This window comes from Spermophilus citellus, assembly GCF_964194105.1.
Source record: "Spermophilus citellus genome assembly, chromosome: 2".
NCBI lineage: Eukaryota > Metazoa > Chordata > Mammalia > Rodentia > Sciuridae > Spermophilus > Spermophilus citellus.
In genome coordinates this window covers 157437294-157457793 of record NC_138183.1, presented here as the reverse complement: position 1 = coordinate 157457793, position 20500 = coordinate 157437294, and the positions used below count along the sequence as shown (strand labels likewise).

General features: G+C 42.9%; 1 protein-coding gene across 20 annotated transcripts in view; it reads left to right on the top strand.

Moving 5' to 3' along the window:
* NCAM1 (neural cell adhesion molecule 1) overlaps nucleotides 1-20500 on the top strand; it is a 294651-nt gene that overhangs the window by 240107 nt on the left and 34044 nt on the right. For 5 of the 20 annotated variants that reach the window (XM_081281555.1, XM_081281549.1, XM_081281560.1 and 2 more), the window contains exons 8-16: nucleotides 807-949; nucleotides 7222-7251; nucleotides 11355-11505; nucleotides 11870-12054; nucleotides 12440-12536; nucleotides 12848-13018; nucleotides 14678-14809; nucleotides 15928-15942; nucleotides 19883-19930. In XM_081281555.1, the coding sequence (XP_081137681.1) occupies nucleotides 807-949; nucleotides 7222-7251; nucleotides 11355-11505; nucleotides 11870-12054; nucleotides 12440-12536; nucleotides 12848-13018; nucleotides 14678-14809; nucleotides 15928-15942; nucleotides 19883-19930 (972 nt within the window). The remainder of the gene's footprint in view (nucleotides 1-806; nucleotides 950-7221; nucleotides 7252-11354; nucleotides 11506-11869; nucleotides 12055-12439; nucleotides 12537-12847; nucleotides 13019-14677; nucleotides 14810-15927; nucleotides 15943-19882; nucleotides 19931-20500) is intronic. The other 15 variants (XM_081281558.1, XM_081281559.1, XM_081281565.1 and 12 more) reach the window with 5 other exon arrangements.

The following is a 20500-nucleotide window of genomic DNA, read 5'->3' as shown; positions in this document are numbered from 1 at the left end:
ACTTGGGTTAATGCTAACACCTCCTAGTCATTAAGAACTGAGCCATTTAGCCTCCATCCCTGCTTGCCCTATATCTGTTCATTTCCACTTCCTCTGAAACTTCCTTCCCCATCTCTCAAAGCTGCCCTTTGGTCTCCATTCCCTCTAAATCTACCAGGTTCAGGACTCAGTGTTATCTCACATCTGTGTCATTGCCAGAGCTTCCAAATTGGTTTCCCTACATCAAGGTTTTCTCCATTCTAAACCACCTTGAATTTTCCGTGGATTAACCTTGAAGTATAAATGATCTTGGCACTGCCCTGATTGAATACTGTCCATGGGCCTCCACCAGCCAAAATGGGAAATTCCAACAATACAGCCTTGCCTCTCTCTGCTGCTGCGGGCTGCACTCCTCTCTTCCCCGCCCTCTCTTCACATGTCCTTGCTCTCATTTTAAGTCAAGCAGTTTTTTACATTTGGAATGACTCCATCTTCACCCCATAGGCATTAGCTGAAAATCTCATGACCCAGCCCCAAAGCTGACTCTTAAGGTTAGACCAGGGCCACCATCTTCTTCTGTTCCATGGTTCCTGCTGCTGTTGCCCTACCTCACTACACAGGATATGTTTTTATTACTATGATCTGTGTCTTGTCTAAGGCCTCTTTTGTTGAACCCTTCAGGAATCTATTCTGTGTTTTCTACAAATCCCAGAATGGGTTCTTACACTTAGTAAATAGATAACCTTTGTTGAAGGGGTACACATCATCATTTAAACCCAGAAAGCTAAATAATCGTATAAACTCATAGAAATGTTTTGTCTTTTCAGCAAAACCCAAAATAACCTATGTAGAGAATCAGACAGCCATGGAACTGGAGGAGCAGGTCACTCTTACCTGTGAAGCCTCGGGAGACCCCATTCCTTCCATCACTTGGAGAACTTCCACCCGAAACATCAGCAGCGAAGAAAAGGTATACTGTTGCCCAAGAGTTTCAGGGCCATGGAACACAGACTTGATGCACATTGAGTCTGCCCTGCCCAGTTCTCTTCGGTGAGCCAGAAGGGGGCTATATGGTCACCAGAGGCCACAGTCAGGTCCTGCAACCTCCCTCCCCCAGCCTGCCCGGACATGGCCTGCTCAACATCCCTTGCAGTGGAAAGGGCACAATTCCTTGAATAGATGGGCAGGGGTGCTATGGTAGTGGGCATGGTTAAGTTAGGTGTTTTGGAAAGGAGGCGATAGTGATGTTCAAACCCAGGGCTGTTGATCTTTGAGGAACAAGGAGAAGCAAGATCCCTGTATATCAGGTGATATTATCATCTCGGGAGTACCCAAGGAAATGTCGCCTGAAAGTAACAGGGACCAAAATGAGCCTATTTTTTCCCTCATGTTTTGTACACTCATGCTGAATATGCACCATATGCACAAAAGCTTGGCTGCCTTTGTGTCTGCCTGTATTCTTGGTCACATTTGGATTTCATTTTGTTCTAAAGGCAAAAATAATTAGCAGTTTCTAAACGATGATGTTGGTACCTGGGTTCTGCAATTTATTCACCAAGGGTTTAAGAACATCATAGTAAACTTCCTCGGAAATTTAAATGACTAAAAAATGTAGCTTTAAAGCACATGGATTTATAGGTCACCAGAAAGCTCTCTTTATTACTGACAATATATAAAAATTAAGGTGACCTTCCCCCATTATGCAGCCCTTCTCTATTGAGTGGGCTGAAACCAGAAGGAGGAAAAAGCCTGGTTTTGAAGCAACTTCAATCCTCTTATGGCACTTGTCCAACCTGCTCTCGTATATCCTGTAGTAATGGACTTCATTTTAGTTGACCAAACCTTTGTTACCTGTTCGGGAGTAATGGCCTTAGCCTTAAAGAACATTTAAAATGGATTGCTTATTGACCAGAATGTCAAAAATGATAGATCTCTTCACTCTTCTGCCTGCTGAAAGGAAATCCCTAAACAGGATAAACTCAGCTACAGCCCAAAAAGAGGAGTGTGAAATACCAGAGCTAAATTTGGAATTTGCATTTGAGGAACTGATTTCTGTCTCGCTAATAGAAAACAAAGCTAAATCAAAAGGATCAGAGATTGCTGTTCCAAATAGCCCTTTTTTTTTTTTGCAATTTTTCATCCACAATTGAATTCAACGTAACAAAAACTCAACTGAAGAACTGCTAAATATTTTTGAAACTCACATATGCTGTTTGATATGCAAAAACCAGCTAGATGAAGAAATGTGGTGTTTACTTGAATACTTTCTTTATCAACAATGGAATTGAACCCTTAGCTAAGATTTCAGCTCCCACTGTGTGTTATTCGGATTGAATATACATTTCGGGGTTTGATCAATAGGATGGATACTTGGCAGGTCTTTCTGCACCCAGCTTAACAGTGGACTTGTTCAGAGTGAGCCAGTCTATATCTTTGTCCTACAGTGAAAGGCAGAAATATCTCTCTTAGTTGTATGCTTTTAAATTCTCTATCTTTTCTAGGAATAGCTCAACATCCAAATCAGACCAGAAGGATTATTAAGATTTGTGCCTATCTCAGGTTCTTTAATAGGTTGGCAGGTCTGGCTTGAACCTATGATTTCATTTTTATATAATGATAAAAGATAGAAACCAATACACACTCACATTTACGAAATATTGAGACTGAAAGAATCCAACAAAGGCCTAGCAGGTACCAGGCTTGCACAATTCAGTTTTAAGTATAGACCAACAGTCTCAGTCTGAGATAATCACTCATGCCCAGCCACATGCTCTGTGTTGTGGTTTCCTTTGCTGGTGACTATCTGCAAATTTACTTGAAGTGACATTACTGGAGCTCAAATCAGTCAGTGTCTAGAACAAGTCCTCCAGATCAGCCTATGATGTAACACATCAGATTAATATGAATTGTCCTAAATGAAATCCTCTATAATAAAATTTGCCATTTCTATCCATTAAATAGTGACATAAAAGAGGTATGATATCCACCTTACAGCATACTTAGCTGCTGATTAAAAAAATAAATATGGTTATCCATGAGCAGGTCAGATTTCCAAAAATAAACTTTACTTATATTTTGGCAATCCTCTTCATGTTCTCCAACTAAAGTTGCATTATATATAATTAGGTATTGAGACTACTAGACTCCCTGATTTGTAGGAGTGGGAGAAAGCAATTTTCTTTTTAAAATCAGGATGATACACAAGACAGGTCAGAAGAGTCAGTCGTATCTAATGGTAGAGTAAAAGCCTGAGTCAGATTACATGGCACGTCAAAACCCTGGATGTTCAGAAGGCACCTCTTCACGTCCTGAAATCTCACCAGCTCCTTTTTCTAGCATCCCTGCTAGAAAAGTCACTCTGGACCCTGTCTAAAATGGTGACACTATCAGTCCTCCATAGGGCAGTTGGTCAACGCTGATGATCAGGAAGGACTTCTTCCTTGTCTCTTCCTGTACCCAGTGTTCCCCACTTCTGCCACTCAGTCCTTCATCTGAGTCACTGAAATAGCACTTAGACTTTCCTCTAGTTGGTCTGCCCTTCTTCCCTTAACACACCCAGCCATTTTCACTGTTTTTCCTGTCATGGCTTTCACATCCTTCACCCTTCTAGTTGTCCTGTACTAGGTGGCTTCAATTCACTAGTCCCATGCCCAGTGTGACCTATGCAGACTTCAGTAGGACTGTTGCCCTCTGGATCTGGACACCATTATGCAGTCGAAGTTGCCTTAGCCCTTGAGCAGTGTCCTCATTCTGTTGCCTCATATTGAGATTGTGGTCAACTAACATGCTCAAGTCTTTTTTTATATGAACTTCACTTAAGCTATATATCCCCTATCCTGTTCTCATGCAACTGATTGCTTAACCAACAATGCAGAATTTTATATTTATTTCTGTTAAAAATTTGTATGTATATATATATATATATATATATATATATATATATATATATATATATATATATTGCAGCCGAGTCTTTCTCAGTAGGGTCATTTATGGCAATTTAGGAGACCCTTCCTTCACTGGGACTATCCTATGCAATGTAAGATGGTTAGCATCGCTGGCATTCTCCCCCTTAAATGTCAGGAGCCACTTCTAATCATTACTAAATTGTCAAATATCCCCTGGCTTGAGAAAGTCTGTTCCTCACAGTCTTTCCAACCAGACAAATCTGACTTTCATCAGAAGTGTCCTTAGAAGTCTGAGAGTCAGAGCATCTCAGTGCATGTGGACCCCCCAATTTTATATATGTATATTAAAAGTAATGAGGCAAGAGCTGTCATTGGTGACCCCAGCCCTAAGCGTAAGTCCAAGGGCAGCTAATTCAGTAGCCTTCCCAATGCAGCTGTCATCTAATGTTGGTAATAGCTAGTGCTTCCCAGTTAGTGTGAACACTTAGTTGAAATATCTTTGTCCAAGGCACTGATAAAAATGTTTAATGGGACAAGGTCAAGTTCAGAGCCCTTAGAGTACCTCCATGGCATGGCTACCCTCCCTGTAGGTAGCTTAGAAGGTGAAGTAGCTGGTGCCACGAAGTCACAGGGCTCTCTTGTGATTCTGATGACTTTCGTGGAAGCCTCAATGATTCCTATAATACAGTACATAAGCAAATCAAAGCTATTCTGTGTTTTCACATCACTGCTTCAGTCTGATATTTCCTTTCCTATGAGAAGAGGCAAGTGAGAGAAGTCTTTATGCATCACCCATACACCCTTAGTGACTTGCTAATGGAATATCAATGTTCTTCACTAAAAAAAGAAGGAATGGACTTTGGCATAATGCATTTCCATACATTGAACATAAAATTCAAAAGAAGAAAAAGGAGGAGGAGGAGGAGGAGGAGGAGGAGGAGGAGGAGGAGGAGGAGAAGGAGGAGAAGGAGGAGGAGGAAGAGGAAGAGGAATGGGGCAAGCAAAACCTAGTGCAGTTAATGTCACACCCTATCTTTGATCATATCTCTGAATTGAGTTTGATCACTGACTTGAGAATGATAATTATTAAGTTTTAGCCAGTTGAGTTGGTTGAGTTCAACAATAATAGCTAGACTGTGTCTAATTGTTTGGATCATTCAGATCATTAAGGTAGATCAATTGTCTGACAGTTGGTCCATTACTTAGTGGTCACTGTAATCTTGAACAAAAAAGTGAACTTCATAATGGGTCAATTGGATGATATATGTGAAGCTGTGTGTGATTGATATTTCAGAAAGTTTGTGCATCTGCATCATTTCATTACTCATCCTACACAGATTTATCTTCAACATTGCCTGCCAGGTATTTGAATGAGTGTTACTAAATTCCAGGCACCACTTATACATTGTATGAAATACAGAGATGATGATTTTCATACTCTATCCTGGCAGGAAAAAAAATCCATCATTTGCTTATGTGAACACCTCTACACCTTGAAATGATTATAAAGAAAGGTGTATGAAGCCTTCATGATTAAGTAATGGAGAGAGGTGAAGTGTTGAGATGAAAAAAGAGAGAAAAAAAATGAAGGGCCTTTTGTGAGCTTTGAATCTTATGCTGATAGAGTATGTCACAAATGAGACCTTTTGAAATTCTGGATTCTTTGGAAGCTGAAGCTTTTCTTTTCTCCAGGAAGAATTTCTCATTTGGTACAAGCCCAGAGCCTACTTTTAACTACTGAAAATAGTGACAACATAAAGCAGTCAGAGTCTGGTTTATCTCCAGTGTGGGCAAATGTACAATAAGGAATGCTTAGGATAATTAGAAAGATGCTTCACTTTAATTTGTATACATATTCCTGCAAGCTTCTTGGGCATAAGACAAAAAAATGTAAATAATATTAAAACAACCTAGGACTAACAATTTCTGAAGTATTACTAATAGTACCCTAACTTAGTTCCTCAGTGTGTATATTTGCATATCAGAGTGTCTTGATATGGGCCACACCTTCACCAAATTATTAGGTCCAAGACATTTATGTCATTCCACTGTCACACAGGTAAGAGTTAGGCTACTAGAAGCATCGTGTCACTAGCAACCACTTATTCTAAAAGCTACAGAACCATAATGACTTGGGAGAAACACACAGAATAATCACATTTGAAAACAAACAACTCCATATGATACAGCCCTGGCATGTTTCAAACAAGCTTTTTAGTGATGTGGAATTGGCAACTATATCTGATGTGTTGGCCCACTGTTACTTTGGTCTATGCGTGTTCCTCTGTTCTCACTTCCTCCTTCATTCCAACATCATGTGACATAACCCAGTATTTCCATCCTCATTTCTCACAAAGCTCCTTGTATGTAGTAGAATCTTACTGTTTGCTAACTCATTTGCATTCCTTGATTGCATTGCTGTGTTTCTAGCATCTTCTGTATCTTTTTTCCATCTGAACATCAGGGATAATCAGGCAACCACACCACCTAATAAAAAGAACAATGCAGCTATGATGTCTTTGACTCCTAATATGAAAACAGAAAAAGCAGAGTAAATGCCCAAGTGTTAGATACATAAAAATAGCTAGATGAGAATGGAAAATGCCCCAAACCTCTATGCTGTGAGTTGGGTTACTTCCTTGTGAATGCCATATTGGATGAAGATGGTCCATACTTGAGCCCAAGTGCCAACTGGGCATTCTCTGCCTTTAAGGACTGGAGCCCTACCACAGCTTCCCAGCATCCTTAAGCTTCCTTACCCACAGTCTCAAAAGACTTCATAACTCTCATTCCTAATGTGCCTCTCCTCTCCTTTATTTGTTCCCTTTTTTAAAAAAAATTCACTTTTAATAGAATGCATGCAAAGAATTATAAAGTGCATGAGCATAAAATGGCATTAGTATATCTGTGATATGCTGTCTAATAAAACTCAGAGGAGGAAACCTTACTCTCTTAAGTATTTCTAGATGATGTGGTTAGAACCAGTAGTGTCATCCAGTACTATGAAGAATATTTAAGATGTTTTGCAACATAAGCAGTCTAATATGTCTGCTGGTATATGTATATGTGTCTACCAAAGATTAGGAATGCCTTTACGATTGAATTATACAAACGTATAATTTTAACGTACTAAGGGGGAAAAAGCTGAACATAAGCTAAATCCTAAGTTAAATTGGGTAATAAACACACCATTGAAAGTGGGCCTTGGAAAAAGTTCTGAATTAAGAGGAAGCTGCATGTGCACGGAATGCAGTGTGGTACATCAATTCTCTAAAGCAACATGTTGTAAAATTTTACTGCTTTCTTGTTGTGTTTTATATCTTGTTCTCTCCAGGCTTCGTGGACTCGACCAGAGAAGCAAGAGGTATAGCTTACCTGACCACTAGCCAGTCTTTAGTTTTGAAAGCATTGCAGTTTAACTTACCATTACAGTTTAATAACCAGGCATGCTAAACTAATTAGTACTTTAGTTAGATTAAAGAATAGGTCAATAGTGGTAGACATTACTTAGCAATAGTGTCATTTTAGGATGAGCAAGCAAGCTGTGTTGGGAGTGGATGAACAAATCCTTATTATTTTCTAAAACTGGATCTTATTCTCTTGCTGGTGCTGGTAAAATCACAGCCAGGTAATTACATTGATAGAAATAAATTGCCCCAATGCCCAGGCCAGGCATTTTGAAACAATGAATTTTTTGTTTTTATTCTCACATGGTAGATGTGGCTTTGGACCATAAAGTCACAGAGGTAGTGATCTAAAACCTGCTCAGCCCTTTCCTTTCCAGCTCAACTCATCTTGTTGCTCACTTATTTTATAATGATCGGTCTTGGTAGATTATCACATCACATTTCATCTCAAAAGCTACATGAATGACATCTCTCATTGGTTTTCCCAAATTGCTAAACATGTCTGTTACTTTTATAGAGCATTAAATTTATGAGATTGAAATGATTTGGTACAAATGGGTTTATGTTTTGTAAAGTCAGTAGCATTTAGCCTTTGAAATTTCTTTGCTTACTTTCTTTGGTTTAGGTTATGTAGGACTCAGTTTGAAAACTGAAGCTAAACATTAACCTTTAGATTTTAATTGCTACACTCCCAGGCCCTACCTATGATCACTTCTGTCATTTTTTTAAACCTGATTTGTGATTAAGTGACCAAAATAGTAAAATAAAAACCTATCTATTTTAGATGACATTCAAGGATCGAATTTATAAATACATTTTATTAAAATAGCTTTTGCCTTCTTTCTCCAAATGAGTCTTCGATTCTATAAGAATATAAACACAGAAGAGCCTATAGATTCTGTATTTTAATTTGGTAAACCTATCCTCTTAGTCTTTCAGGAATGATAATTATTCAGAGCACATGGCTCATGTGTTCAGGTCATGGTTATCAATATTTAATGCTGCTAAATATTTAAAAGTTTACTGCCTATCCCCAGGCACTGATATTAGTTTCTGCACATGAACATGCTGCCATTGTCAAACCCAGTTCATTATTAGCTCTCTTTGTGTCCTACCTTCCCCGATGGCATAGGGACTGTGGTTCAGTACATGTCCACACTGAAATGCTTCACTCCTGAGGCACCAGAATCACTTAGTGCCGTCACAGGCTGGGTGTTTTATTGCCCAGAAGTCGTCGACCCATTGGGATTGGGGAAGGAAGAGAAGAAGGGTTAATTATCAGCCAGTCTTAAGTAGCTGCAGATCTCATTCTGCTTTGCCTTGTACATCTTCCTCCTGTCCTTCTGACTTAGACCGGGTAAGAGGAGGAGCTAAGATTTATCAGAGAGCCCTAAGGAGCTGTTAAGAGATTTTTTTCCCCTTCTTGTGGTATTGGGAAGAGAATTCTTATTGTAAGTGAAAATAATAGATTTACTCCCAAGAAAGCAGACACTCACTGGATTCTGTTTTCCAAAAGTGTCTTTATCAGAAATGTCGCACTTTGGACATAATTGACTTCTAAGTGAATGCCACCCGTGGGGCTCAGAAGTTTCATTCTCTCCTATTTATCTCATTCAGAGATGAAAACCATAAGCCCAGATGAGAGCAAAAGAAGGTTTGGGTTATGGCCACTTTCATTCTAATAAGCTCTGAAAAGCCTTAGCACTTTTACCTATAAGAAGAAGAGACAAAAATGCTTTGATGGGAAGAAAAATTATAATCACCCTTCATGGATTTTTTTCCATAATGATCTTTTAACTCTTGTCCAGAGTTCATCTGCTCCCTCTGGGGCAGCCAAGACAGTCAGCCTGGCTTTTGGTCTGGATGGCTTATAGGTGGCACTCTGGGGCTTTATCCTGATGCCAGAATAAAACAATTTAGAGAGAGAGAGGCCAATCACACTGGAGTCTTATCTGAATATCCTCAAAGGGACAACTGGGCATCTGGCAAATAATCCCACCATCACACCTGCAGTGAGCCCCTACAAAATAAGAATTCTCTATAGAGGATTGCCTTCTGGTCTGTTGACATCATTAAACAAGAGAAATTTCCATATAGAGAAACCTGGGAAAAGAGACCATATTGAAGGGGGGGGGGGGAAGTACAGCTGTCCCTATCACCATTTTCTAAGCTTCTTTTTAAATGTTTTCTAGATTATTCTAAGTAATGACTGCTCATCCCCCTGCTTTGTTGCTATCACTGTCCCATTCTTACCTATAAGACTTTCTTTCCCTATCTTTCACATGGAATTGTTCTCTTGGCTTCCTGGGGATTATGGCATAGGGCATAATGACAAGTCCAGTATGGGTCCAAAGAATCATAGTTCATCTCATGGTTGAGATCACTGAGATGACCAGAAAAGCCAGGGATGGACCTCAGGTCCCCTATATCTGCTGGGTATAGGGGGAAATATGAGTGAGAGGCAGATCAGGTCAGCCTTTAGAGGTCCCTGCAGGAATGGCTTCATGCCCTCCATGGCCCTAATGCAGACTGACAGGTAAAGATTTTTGTTTGGCATTTAAAAATAGCCACTGGGTTAGATCAGTAAGCACTGGCAGCCCACAAGAAAAGGAGTCCCAGGATCCAGTATCTCCAACAAATTAATTATCTAGGAAGTGCCCCACACCTGTCTGCTGGCATCTCTTATTAGCGTGTGCCATCTCTTGGGATGCAGCTTCTCAATCAAGCATCTTCCTACATTCGCTGGCCCAATGGGAACACCAGGGCATTGATCTCAGGAAGGGGACATGCTCATAGCAGGAGGCAGTGATGATTTTGCTTGGCCCTTCTTCCTCTTACCGGCAACACGCTGTAGCTTCCAGATATGACATGTGATGGGGTTTAGATGACTGAAAAGTACTAGGTCTGTTAATGCTAGTGTAAGGAACTTCTTGTGCTAGATCTACTGAGAAAGGCCAGTGGTGCCTGGCTTTTGGGCTTCCCAGGCTGCCATAAGACACTACAACTCTGGACTTCAGGTTTGCAAACCAGCATATTAAAAGAATCTGAAGCCAGGTGTTCTTTCATTCTCTAAAGACAAGCCCATCAGATACCAGATACAGAGTACTGTCCTGTCCTTTTCTACAGAATGTCATACACTGAAATGAGGGTGACCCAGCCTTCAAGGAGTCTGACCCCTTCATCAGATTACCAGCTTTCTGGAGGATCTGGACTTGGGCCATATGCCTACACCCATTCAGAGACAGCAACCATTTTACTTAGAATGTAAAGAGTTAAAAACCCTTGGAGATATCCCAGTATTCATTGCATTAGGATCATATGCTATTCTCTTGACTGATCACTGTTATTCCAGTGACTCAGGAAGCCAATAGCAGAATTAAGAACTAGAAAATGGAGACTGTGATGTCAAGGATCTCAGATCTGCCTGGGGCTCTCTTTATCACTCTTCTTAGAGAGGGGATCCTGTTACCCTCAATTCTATCTCTGCAGATCCTGAGCTTTGAATTGTTTGACTTTTTTTTAATGGATAATTTCAGCTTTTAAGTATCCAGGAAATAGAGACATCTGCAGAGAATGGCTTTCTTGCATACTTTCTTTCAGTGAGCACATTTGAAGTTCCTATCTCCTGAGCATGCACATAGGGCTGGAGGTGGGAAAACTGGAAGAAAAGGTCAGGGATGCATATTTCCAGGATCTCCCAAGGCAAGGCCATTGCTGCTGAGACCTCTGCTAGCCAGGGTCTTTGCCTCTATTTCACTCATCCCAAAGGTCAGACCTACTCTGTCCTTGCCCCAAACCAATTTTGGCACACAGTTCAGGTCATTTAACATAATCAAGTCCCATTTCCTGTTTTGGATACACCAGAGTTCCCATGGTGCTCACGGAACCCCCCCCCCATTAGGTAATACCTAAAGTCAGACTTAAATGTTGGCCCAGAGAGGAGAGAGGATGTGAGATCCATCGTAGATAGGTGATGGACTAGTCTCCCGTAGCTATAGCTATAGCTGCATGGCCCTCTGCCTCGTCCCGGACTCTGATGCTCCCCTCTCCTTCCTGGCAGACTCTGGACGGGCACATGGTGGTCCGCAGCCACGCCCGCGTATCATCCCTGACCCTGAAGAGCATCCAGTACACAGATGCTGGAGAGTACATCTGCACTGCCAGCAACACCATCGGCCAGGACTCCCAGTCCATGTACCTTGAAGTGCAATGTGAGGAATAACTGGGGAAAGACTTGGGGGAGGGAAGAGCCCTTCAGGGTCAGGATGAGAGAGGGAAATAGTACCCAAGACCTAAGCTTACCCCATGGCTCTGCTATGTTCCCTGGCCCCTTTCAGAGTTCTGTCCTAAAGCCACCTGCCACACACCATCCCTAGACTTCTTACAAGCCTTCTGTATGCTCTGAGGCTTCCTATGCAGTGCATGTGCACAGGAATACTGACTTGATCCTGACCTATCCTATACCATGTGCTAGGTCTGCTTCAGAGCATGCCTATCTTCCCAGTGCCAGGAGACAGAATGGGGGGCTCCAAGATAGTGGTGGTCACCCTGATAAGTCATTATCATTTATTGCAGATTCCCCCAAGCTACAGGGCCCTGTGGCTGTGTACACTTGGGAGGGGAACCAGGTGAATATCACCTGTGAGGTTTTTGCCTACCCCAGTGCTACAATCTCCTGGTTTCGAGATGGCCAGTTACTGCCAAGCTCCAACTTTAGCAATATCAAGATCTACAACACTCCCTCTGCCAGCTATCTGGAGGTAAGTAGGAAGGGGCAAAGGGTTGGATAGACTAGGCTGTTTGATGATGGGTAGGCTTTTGGATGCAACTCACGTTTTCTATCTCACTTCTCTGGCACATCCTGAACTGGAGAGCCATTGGCTGGAGAAGAAATAGCCTCACCCCTGGTCACCTTTCTCAACTGCACCTGTGTGCTCCATGTAGCTAGACTGGGACTGGGGCCTGGAAAAAAGCCTCTCTCATGATCCATGGGCTCTTCTCCTATCTTATTCAAGGCTGGGCTGGTACTAATGACTTGTGCTTTACTAGTTCTATTCTTGTCTAATTTAATTCAGTAAGTAAAGATCTGCATCTGTGGCCATTTTATGGTGCCCTTGTAACCCCAAAGGCTCCTTCCTTCTAAAGGTGACCCCAGACTCTGAAAATGATTTTGGAAACTACAACTGTACTGCAGTGAACCGCATCGGACAAGAGTCTTTGGAATTCATCCTTGTTCAAGCAGGTAAGTGCCTCTCGTGGTGGCTTCCACACTGCCCATACCCTTATCAGGGTAACCAGGATACTTCAAGAATACCAGTCTAGTGAGGTAAAGAAAGCCAGGGCCAACAAAGCCAGATGATCAGGAAGCAATTGGAGATGTAAGGATCTAAATATGAGATGTACACAGAGAGAATCATAGATGAAGGGGACAGAAAACAGGTGGCAGGATTCCTAAGAGTGAGCAGAAATAAGAGAGACATGCTTTGGAATTGGAAGTTGTGGTCCTGGGCCAAACTGGGCTCACCTGGGTCTCCATATGTGTCCTCTCCACAGACACCCCATCTTCACCATCCATCGACCAGGTGGAGCCATACTCCAGCACAGCACAGGTGCAGTTTGATGAGCCAGAGGCCACAGGTGGAGTGCCCATCCTCAAATACAAGGCTGAATGGAGAGCGCTGGGAGAAGAAGCATGGCATGTCAAGTGGTATGATGCCAAAGAAGGTGAGTCAGAGCCGTGGCTTCTCCTGTAGAGTTGTATGGCCCCTGCTACTCCATCCGGGGGCACACACTTGCCCCCAGCGTTCTCCAAGTCCTGCCTTGCCTGCCCATTTGAGTCAGAGGCATGCCACTCTTACCTACTGAAGCATGCCAGATGTCACCACCTGCTGTCCCATCTGGGGTCCTGCGGAATTAGGAACTGTCCCGCCCAGAATGAGGTCATGGTCATATCTCAATAGAGAATTGCTGGCCCTCAGAGCTTAGTTCTCGTGACCCTGCCAGGACGAATGAGGTCATCTTGGTGGCATTCCAAGCAGAAACCCTGTGTGGGTGCTGAGCACAACCACATGAGTGCACTGCACTCCTGCTCTGCTTATGCGACTTCAGGGTCTCTACCTGACACTGGCCAGTCCTATGTGGGTGTCTGTACCTAGGGAGTGTCATGTAATTATGATAATAACCAAATAAGCAGAGCCAGGGAGACAAATGTGCTCCAAAATCAATTCTATGGTATCTTTCCAAGCTAAAGATGAAGAAAAGGACCCCTGGGCTACTGCAATTTAAAGGTCTGAGCCCTTCCATTTGAAGATGGAGTATATTTACATCTCAATCCCCCTTTTGGGATTGAATTGAGAGAGCTCAGTGAAATCTCTGGTGTTTCTGTAGGAATGTGTAGTCCTAGTCTGGTGTGTGGAAACTGGTGTGGAAATGGGAATGGACTGGCATATCAAGTGTCACAGCCTTTCAGAGATGAGGCCCATTGCACTTCTACTGAGATTAGTTCTGCCATGAAGCTCCATCACACTGTCAGCCTGTGGGAATGGTGGGGGTGGGGGTGGGGGAACTGAGAGGAATTACTGTGTAACCCGGATTGGAAAAGAAAACAGTCCTTTTAGCTTCCTAACTTCACTCTGAAATCTTACACTGCCTCTGTGGCAGTTTGGTCCCATGTTACAATGGATGCCAGGCTTTTTAAAAATGTCTTTCTTTTAGACATCAGTTCTAGGTTTTTGACTTATTATGGTAGAATATACATAACGTAAATTTACATTTGACCATTTTTAAGTGTATATAATTCAGTAGCATGAAGTCTTCTCCACTGTCCAGCTTCAGACCTTTCTGTCATTCCAAACTGAAACTCTTTACCCAGTGAACACTACGTCCCCTTTACCCCTCCTCCCTCCAGTCCCTGATGGCCACCCTTCTACTTTCCCTCTCTGGGTAGCTGATTATCTTCATTACCTTGTAGAAGTGGAATAATTCAATATCTGTCCCTTCTCATGTCTCCGTATCTCATTTAACATGATATGAGATTCACCCACGTTATGCCATGTCTCAGATTTTCATCCCTTTTTTTAAAGCTGAACAACATCCTATTATCCACCTTTACCACATTTCATTTATCCAATCATCCATCTGTGACCGGTCATTGGGGTTTGTTTTCTATGCTTTGGCTGTTGTGAGGACTGCTGCTGTGAACATGGGTATGCAGGTATCTATCTGAGTCCCTGATTTCGTAAATGTGTCCGCCCAGAAGCTGAACTGCTGAATCAAGTGACAGTTCTCTTCACCTTTGTGATGACCTGCCAGACTGTTCTCCATAGCTTCATGTCACCAGGAGGCTTCTACTCTTTTGTGATCCATACCTTCTTCTCACCACAGCCAACATGGAGGGCATCGTCACCATCGTGGGCCTGAAGCCTGAGACGACATATGAGGTGCGGCTGGCGGCCCTCAATGGCAAGGGGCTGGGAGAGATCAGCGCAGCCTCCGGGTTCAAGACACAGCCAGTCCGTAAGTAAAGCCGGCTGCCCTGCCTCTTCCCCGTGCCCACCTTCTTCTTGGGGACCCTGAGCTGGCCTGGTTTACAAGATAGCCTTTATCTTTCAGATGCTCATGGAGGCCCCAGCTCTTAGTTCTCTAGCTCTCAGTGATGGCTGACACACTCCTTTCATCCTCTTTCTCAAAGGGGCTGGGGACACTTCCCTAGTAGTTGGTCCAGCGTGACAGAATAATAGCCAGGCATGGTGAGAGTGGGAGGGGGGTACCACGGACATGGTAATTGGCGAGAGTGGGGAGAATACCAGCAGTGTGTGTGGAGGAATTTGAGAGGTCTGCTTTTTGACACAGGGCCAAGGAGCCCTAAGCACCCTGTGACTTTAAAGAAGGAGATAGAGTGACCGTTCATATAATCCTTGGTGGGATTTTTTGATGCAGTAGAGATACTAGATCACATGTAGGACATGTGAGCAGGAGCCAAATCCCAGCTATGCAGAAGGGGAGAGGTCGGCCATGACCCTGACTCTTCTGCTCTTCGCCCTCCCCCTTCCTCCCCTATCCAGAGCATTCCTCGTGGTCTCCCTCCTCACAGGCCCTTTCCAGAGAGCTGCTTCTCCTGGTTCTGTGCAGGGCATCTCTGTATCCTGCCATCATTCCCTCTTTCCTTAAATCATGCCTGCCGGCTTTGCCCTCACTTCCCATAGCAGCCAGACTCTGGTCAAGCCCTGCTCTGGCAAACTCTGCTACAGACCAGAGCTGCTGCCCTGCAGGGCTCCTGAGTCTGTTCAGCTGAAGAAGAAGCTGTAGAACCCAATTCCTGAGTGGCCACGGAGCTCTCTGGGCTCTCCCTGGCCCCTGGATTCAAAATGCACATGGCAGAATCCTTTGCTTCTGCCTTGGAAGCCGTGGGCCTGCAAAGGGACCCCCGCGCCTCTTCCCAGAAGTAGAAAAGGCTGTCTCATTCCTTCTGCAGGGATTGCTTCTTTCTGCATTTTGAAATAATTTGATAATTTGAGTTTCCAGCTCCATGTGCTCTGCGGATTCTGTTCATTTCTTTTACATCTTATTTTTTTTTCCTTGGGTCTGTCTCTTGGCTTTTCTTTTCGTCTGTGTTCCATCCATGGGAAATGCAGATAGCCCTCCTCCACGTAAGTGCCTCTTCATACCTCATTACCTGTTTCCATAGTGTTAACATCTGCTAGTCTTAGTTCTTAATTTAGTTCTGGTCCCTTTTTTTGTCCCCTAGAGGCTGAAGTAGATGATACTGTCTGGGCCCTAACCACACTGACCTTAGTCTAGTTGTACCTTTGTTAACGTCTGTAGGTGACTCCAAGAGGCTAACACTCTACCTGTTTTAGAGCATGCAACTTCTGTGTCTTTTGAAATTGTATATATTTATTAATTTTTGTGTGTGATGATCACCCTGTGGCAAAGATAATGTTTGCTGAGCCAAGCATGGAGAAAGTCTGCAGATGGTCCCTGAACAACACACAGTAGCACCACCTCGCCTGTAGCCAGGATTCCAGAAAAGTGACCACAGTCTCATCAGACCACTACTCGAAAATCCCTTCAAGGGAGAAAGACCTGGAAAGAATTTTCACACCCTAATCATGGAAGCCATGAACATAGGACACAGGGAGCAGAGTAACAGAGAGCTGGTCTGCTGCAGTGGGGAGTGGAACTATGCTCTGACCCGCTTGGCCTGCGTAGACACCCTCACACGTCACTTCATTAAGGCTTGGATCTTTTTTCCTAGACTGATCTCTCAGAGCAATGGTGAGAAGTTGTACCAGAAAGACCCAGAAAGAAAGGTATTCAGGAAGTGGCATACTCTTTTCATAAAAAGCTGTTGGCTCCTAAAAGGCACTCATGGAAACATATCTTTTTAAATGTATTCAGAAATATTGCAGCAACAGCAAAAACTAAGTAGCTCAGTGTGGGTGTTAGATTTTGAGCAAGTGCTAAATCTCCTATCTCAGCCAAGTTGATGTCTGAATGCACCATCTGGGGGTGGGGAGGGAAGCATCAGAGTGGGAAATGAAGTTGTCAGGTAGGTCTCGCAGCTGTATGCCCTGGGTTGGCAGCTATGCCGGAAACAAGTTCAGAAGGGGCAGCTCTGAGTGGGAGAGCTCCTTTCTCCTGGATCCCTAAATTGGCCCTCCATTGGTCTTTCAAATGCACCTTTGCATTGCTTCTCCTCTGTGTGTGATCAATTAATGAGTGCCAGCTTTGTTACATTGAAGAGGGGAAGGCTGGGATGAGGCCTGCTGATGAATTTCTCACCAATAACTGAAGTCTCAGTACTGAATTAAGAGTAATTGTGTTTTGGACTTCAAAAGCCACAGTGGTTTTCATTCATTATCACCTCAGACCTTCTAAACACGAATTTTTAAATAGCGGAGGCTATTTCTAAAGTCAGTACGAAAAGGTAAAGGTTTAACTAAACCTTTTAGTTTTCATTCTTAATTTTTTTTTAAAGGAGCTCTCTCAGCCTCATCATTTGTTGTCTGGTAGTATGAAAATGGATAATTAATCAAGACTCCAAGAATCCCTTTGGAGGATGGTGGCATCATCTCTCCGTTCTAAGTAAATGGTGGACAATACCCCAGCACTGGCACAGAAGTCGTTGTTCTCAATCAGATGAAGTTATGGTTTAGAGAATTAAAAAGCAAACTTCTTTTGGATAATTAGAAGCAGGCATAGCCTTACAAGTTGAGGGTGCCTTTCTTCAAGGCATTTAGCAGGGTGAGGTGATGAACATATGGGAACATCACACTCTCACTGCAGAGACTTTTCTATAGTCTTTCCTTACACCCCCCTTTCCCTGCTAAGATTCCCAGAGCTTCTGTTGTGAAAGCTTAGCCCCAGGGGTATCCTGCTGTTCCCAGGCCTTTCCTGAGAAAGGATACCATCCTGAAAGTATGATACCACCGCTGTGATAAACTCCCATTTTAGGAACTAGGAAGGACCTTCTCTGAATTCTGATTCCCACTCCAAGGAAGGCACAAAGGTTGCCTGAAAGTACTCAAACAGAATCACCAACCTTTTAGCTGTGTGCTTGCATGGAACCTAAGAACTAATGGCTTTGGTTTCTGATGCTGGCTCATCTCAATCACTAACAGTGCACCCCTATCCTGTAAGACTGTAAGGGTATAGGGGAACCCCATGACTTTGAAGTTGGGCCTTGAGTGCACTCTCAGCCCCAAAGAAGAGAAAGCACAAAGCCAATAGGGGCTGGCATGCTGGACAGATGTGTTGGCTGCCAGACCCCTGGGTTGGGAGGTGTAGTTGAGGTCAATGTTCGGCATTAACTCATCACTTGAAGTTCATTGAGATATCTCAATAATGGGGTTGCCTTCTTGGATCCTTAATAGACTTGTCCACCTTCAGGGCCATGGATATATCAAAGCCAGGGAAGAGCAGATCAAGCTAGCAAAAGTCATAAATGCAGGCCTCCTGCTTCCAAGCTGCTAGATAGAAAACATGGCTTACCAGTTTGGAGGTTCCTTTGTATGCAGTTCAGAAATGTGTATGAAGGTAGTGAGGAAGCTACACATAAAACTCTAACCTGGGAAAATGTTCCCATTTAACATATTTTTAAGCCAAATGTCTTTATGGTGTCAAGAGACTCAGGTGGAAAGCTTATAACCACTGTTTGCCTTGGGAGAAGCTGCTTTCCTGTCAGAACTACCTAGAAATTATTATGAATCATTTTCTCCATGACTGAACAACACACTTGGAGAATTTCATTGCCTGAATGTTACCTCTTAATTGGCCTGTGGACCCTGAAGCAAGATAGACTATTTCTTTCAGGGTATAGAGACTGCATAGAAGTCTCTACTTTTTAAAAGAGGCTTCTCAAGATTTTTGCTCTCATGTGTTGTCCCCTAGTTGGCACATGCAAATATACATGAAATGCATTGTACTATATGTGATTGAAGCAGGTAAAATGCCATTCCTTTACCAGAATAATACTAACAATTATGCAAATAAGATATATATGTGTGTGTGTGTGTGTGTGTATATATATATATATATAAAGAGAGAGAGAGAGAGAGAGAGAATTAGAGATATATTTTTGCCTGAAGGAACCAATGAACCAGATCATTCAGTCATGACAGGTTAGCAGCCTGCCTTGCTCTGATCCCAGGGTCTTGGTTTAATCTGGTGTCCATCTGGAAGGTAAACTATGGGCATTCCGGCAATGTTGCTGATGTGTTGATGCTTTTCCAAAATTCCATCTAGCTCTCAAAGGGAACTTTGTCTTGTGACAAATTCTGACTATTTGCCAGTGAAAAACTAAAGACCCATTCAGTGTCCCCATGTCTTGGATGCACAACAGCTAACCATCCTTCATGCAAAAAGTTGGTTAGTATTACTCATTTAGCCCAGTCTCAACCTTCCCTTTCTCTGGATTACAAGAAAAACACTGAACATTATTGTCATCACTTTCTATAGCGATATCAAAATAGTCACATTCTATAGGGAGTTTTCTGGAGGAGAGTGGTGTTTTAGTATCATCTATATGAACTTCAACCCATCCTTAAGTAGAACAAGCATCTCCATTCATTTAGTTATTAAAATGAGAGAGTGAGGCATGTAGGTTTTGCTCTAAGTATGTGCCATATATAGAAATATGTTCCCATGTATAAACACCTATGTGGAATGTGACTTTAAAAACTGGAGTCTTTGTCTCCTCTAAATGTTTACCTTAAGCTGAGGTCCAGGTTCACTTTCCTGCTGTCCCTCTGATCCCGTGGAGGCAGCTGGTCCTGCTGAATTGGCTATTCATTTTCAGCCTCATTTTTATTTGAGGTCTGCGGCTGCTCCTGGCTCCCTTACCTGAACAGCAGGTTTGGCAGGCGCTCAGGTTCATGGTTTGAAGTTAGGGAGCACCCTGCTCTGCTGGTCTGCTGGCCACCTGTTCCAAGCATGGTGTTTTCCTTCCCAACTTTAATTTGCTTCAGTTCCTCATACTGACACCCCAGGATTGCCTCTTCCGGTTTTCACTCATTGTCCATGTACTTCATTATCTGTTTTCCCCTTTTTTGTTTGTTTTTTTATTCACCATTATTTTTCTTTCTTTAGCGGCTCCAGCTAGCTCTTCTACCCTTGTTCCATTGTCTTCACCAGCTAGTGAGTATTGTTTTCTTCATCCATCTCTCTGCATGTTGCTTTCTACCAGCCTCCACCCTCTGCTTACTGTTACGTTTTTGACCAGGTGATAATTCAACTCTATTGGCAAAAGGCCTCATCAGGTTATAGGGAAGCAAATAGAAAGAGAAACAGACACAGGGTCTCTCTGACCTCCCAAAGGGGAGAACATTGCTCTGGACAGGAAACTCTGCAGACAGACTCCCTAAGGCTGCCACAGCCAGACCTCTCCTCCAGAATTCCCAGTGGGCCAGACCAAAGCTGGTATTTGGAGAAGCCAAAAGAATTTACAAAGAAAAATATCTGCTCTGCAGGGTCGTACAAAATTCTTTGAGGTGCTGTGTTTTACCTTTTATTTTAATTGGCACAGTTGGACTCAAACATTGAAATTAGATAGTGAAGCCTACAGCTTTTGCTTTATCCATAAATGCATATATTTCTCATAAATATTTGTTGGAAAATAAACAGTGTTTGCATGCAGATGTGACTGGCAGTAGGTGATTAGGCAAATTATTTAACCCTTTGCAAGTGAGTCTTGATTTTCTCCCTCTC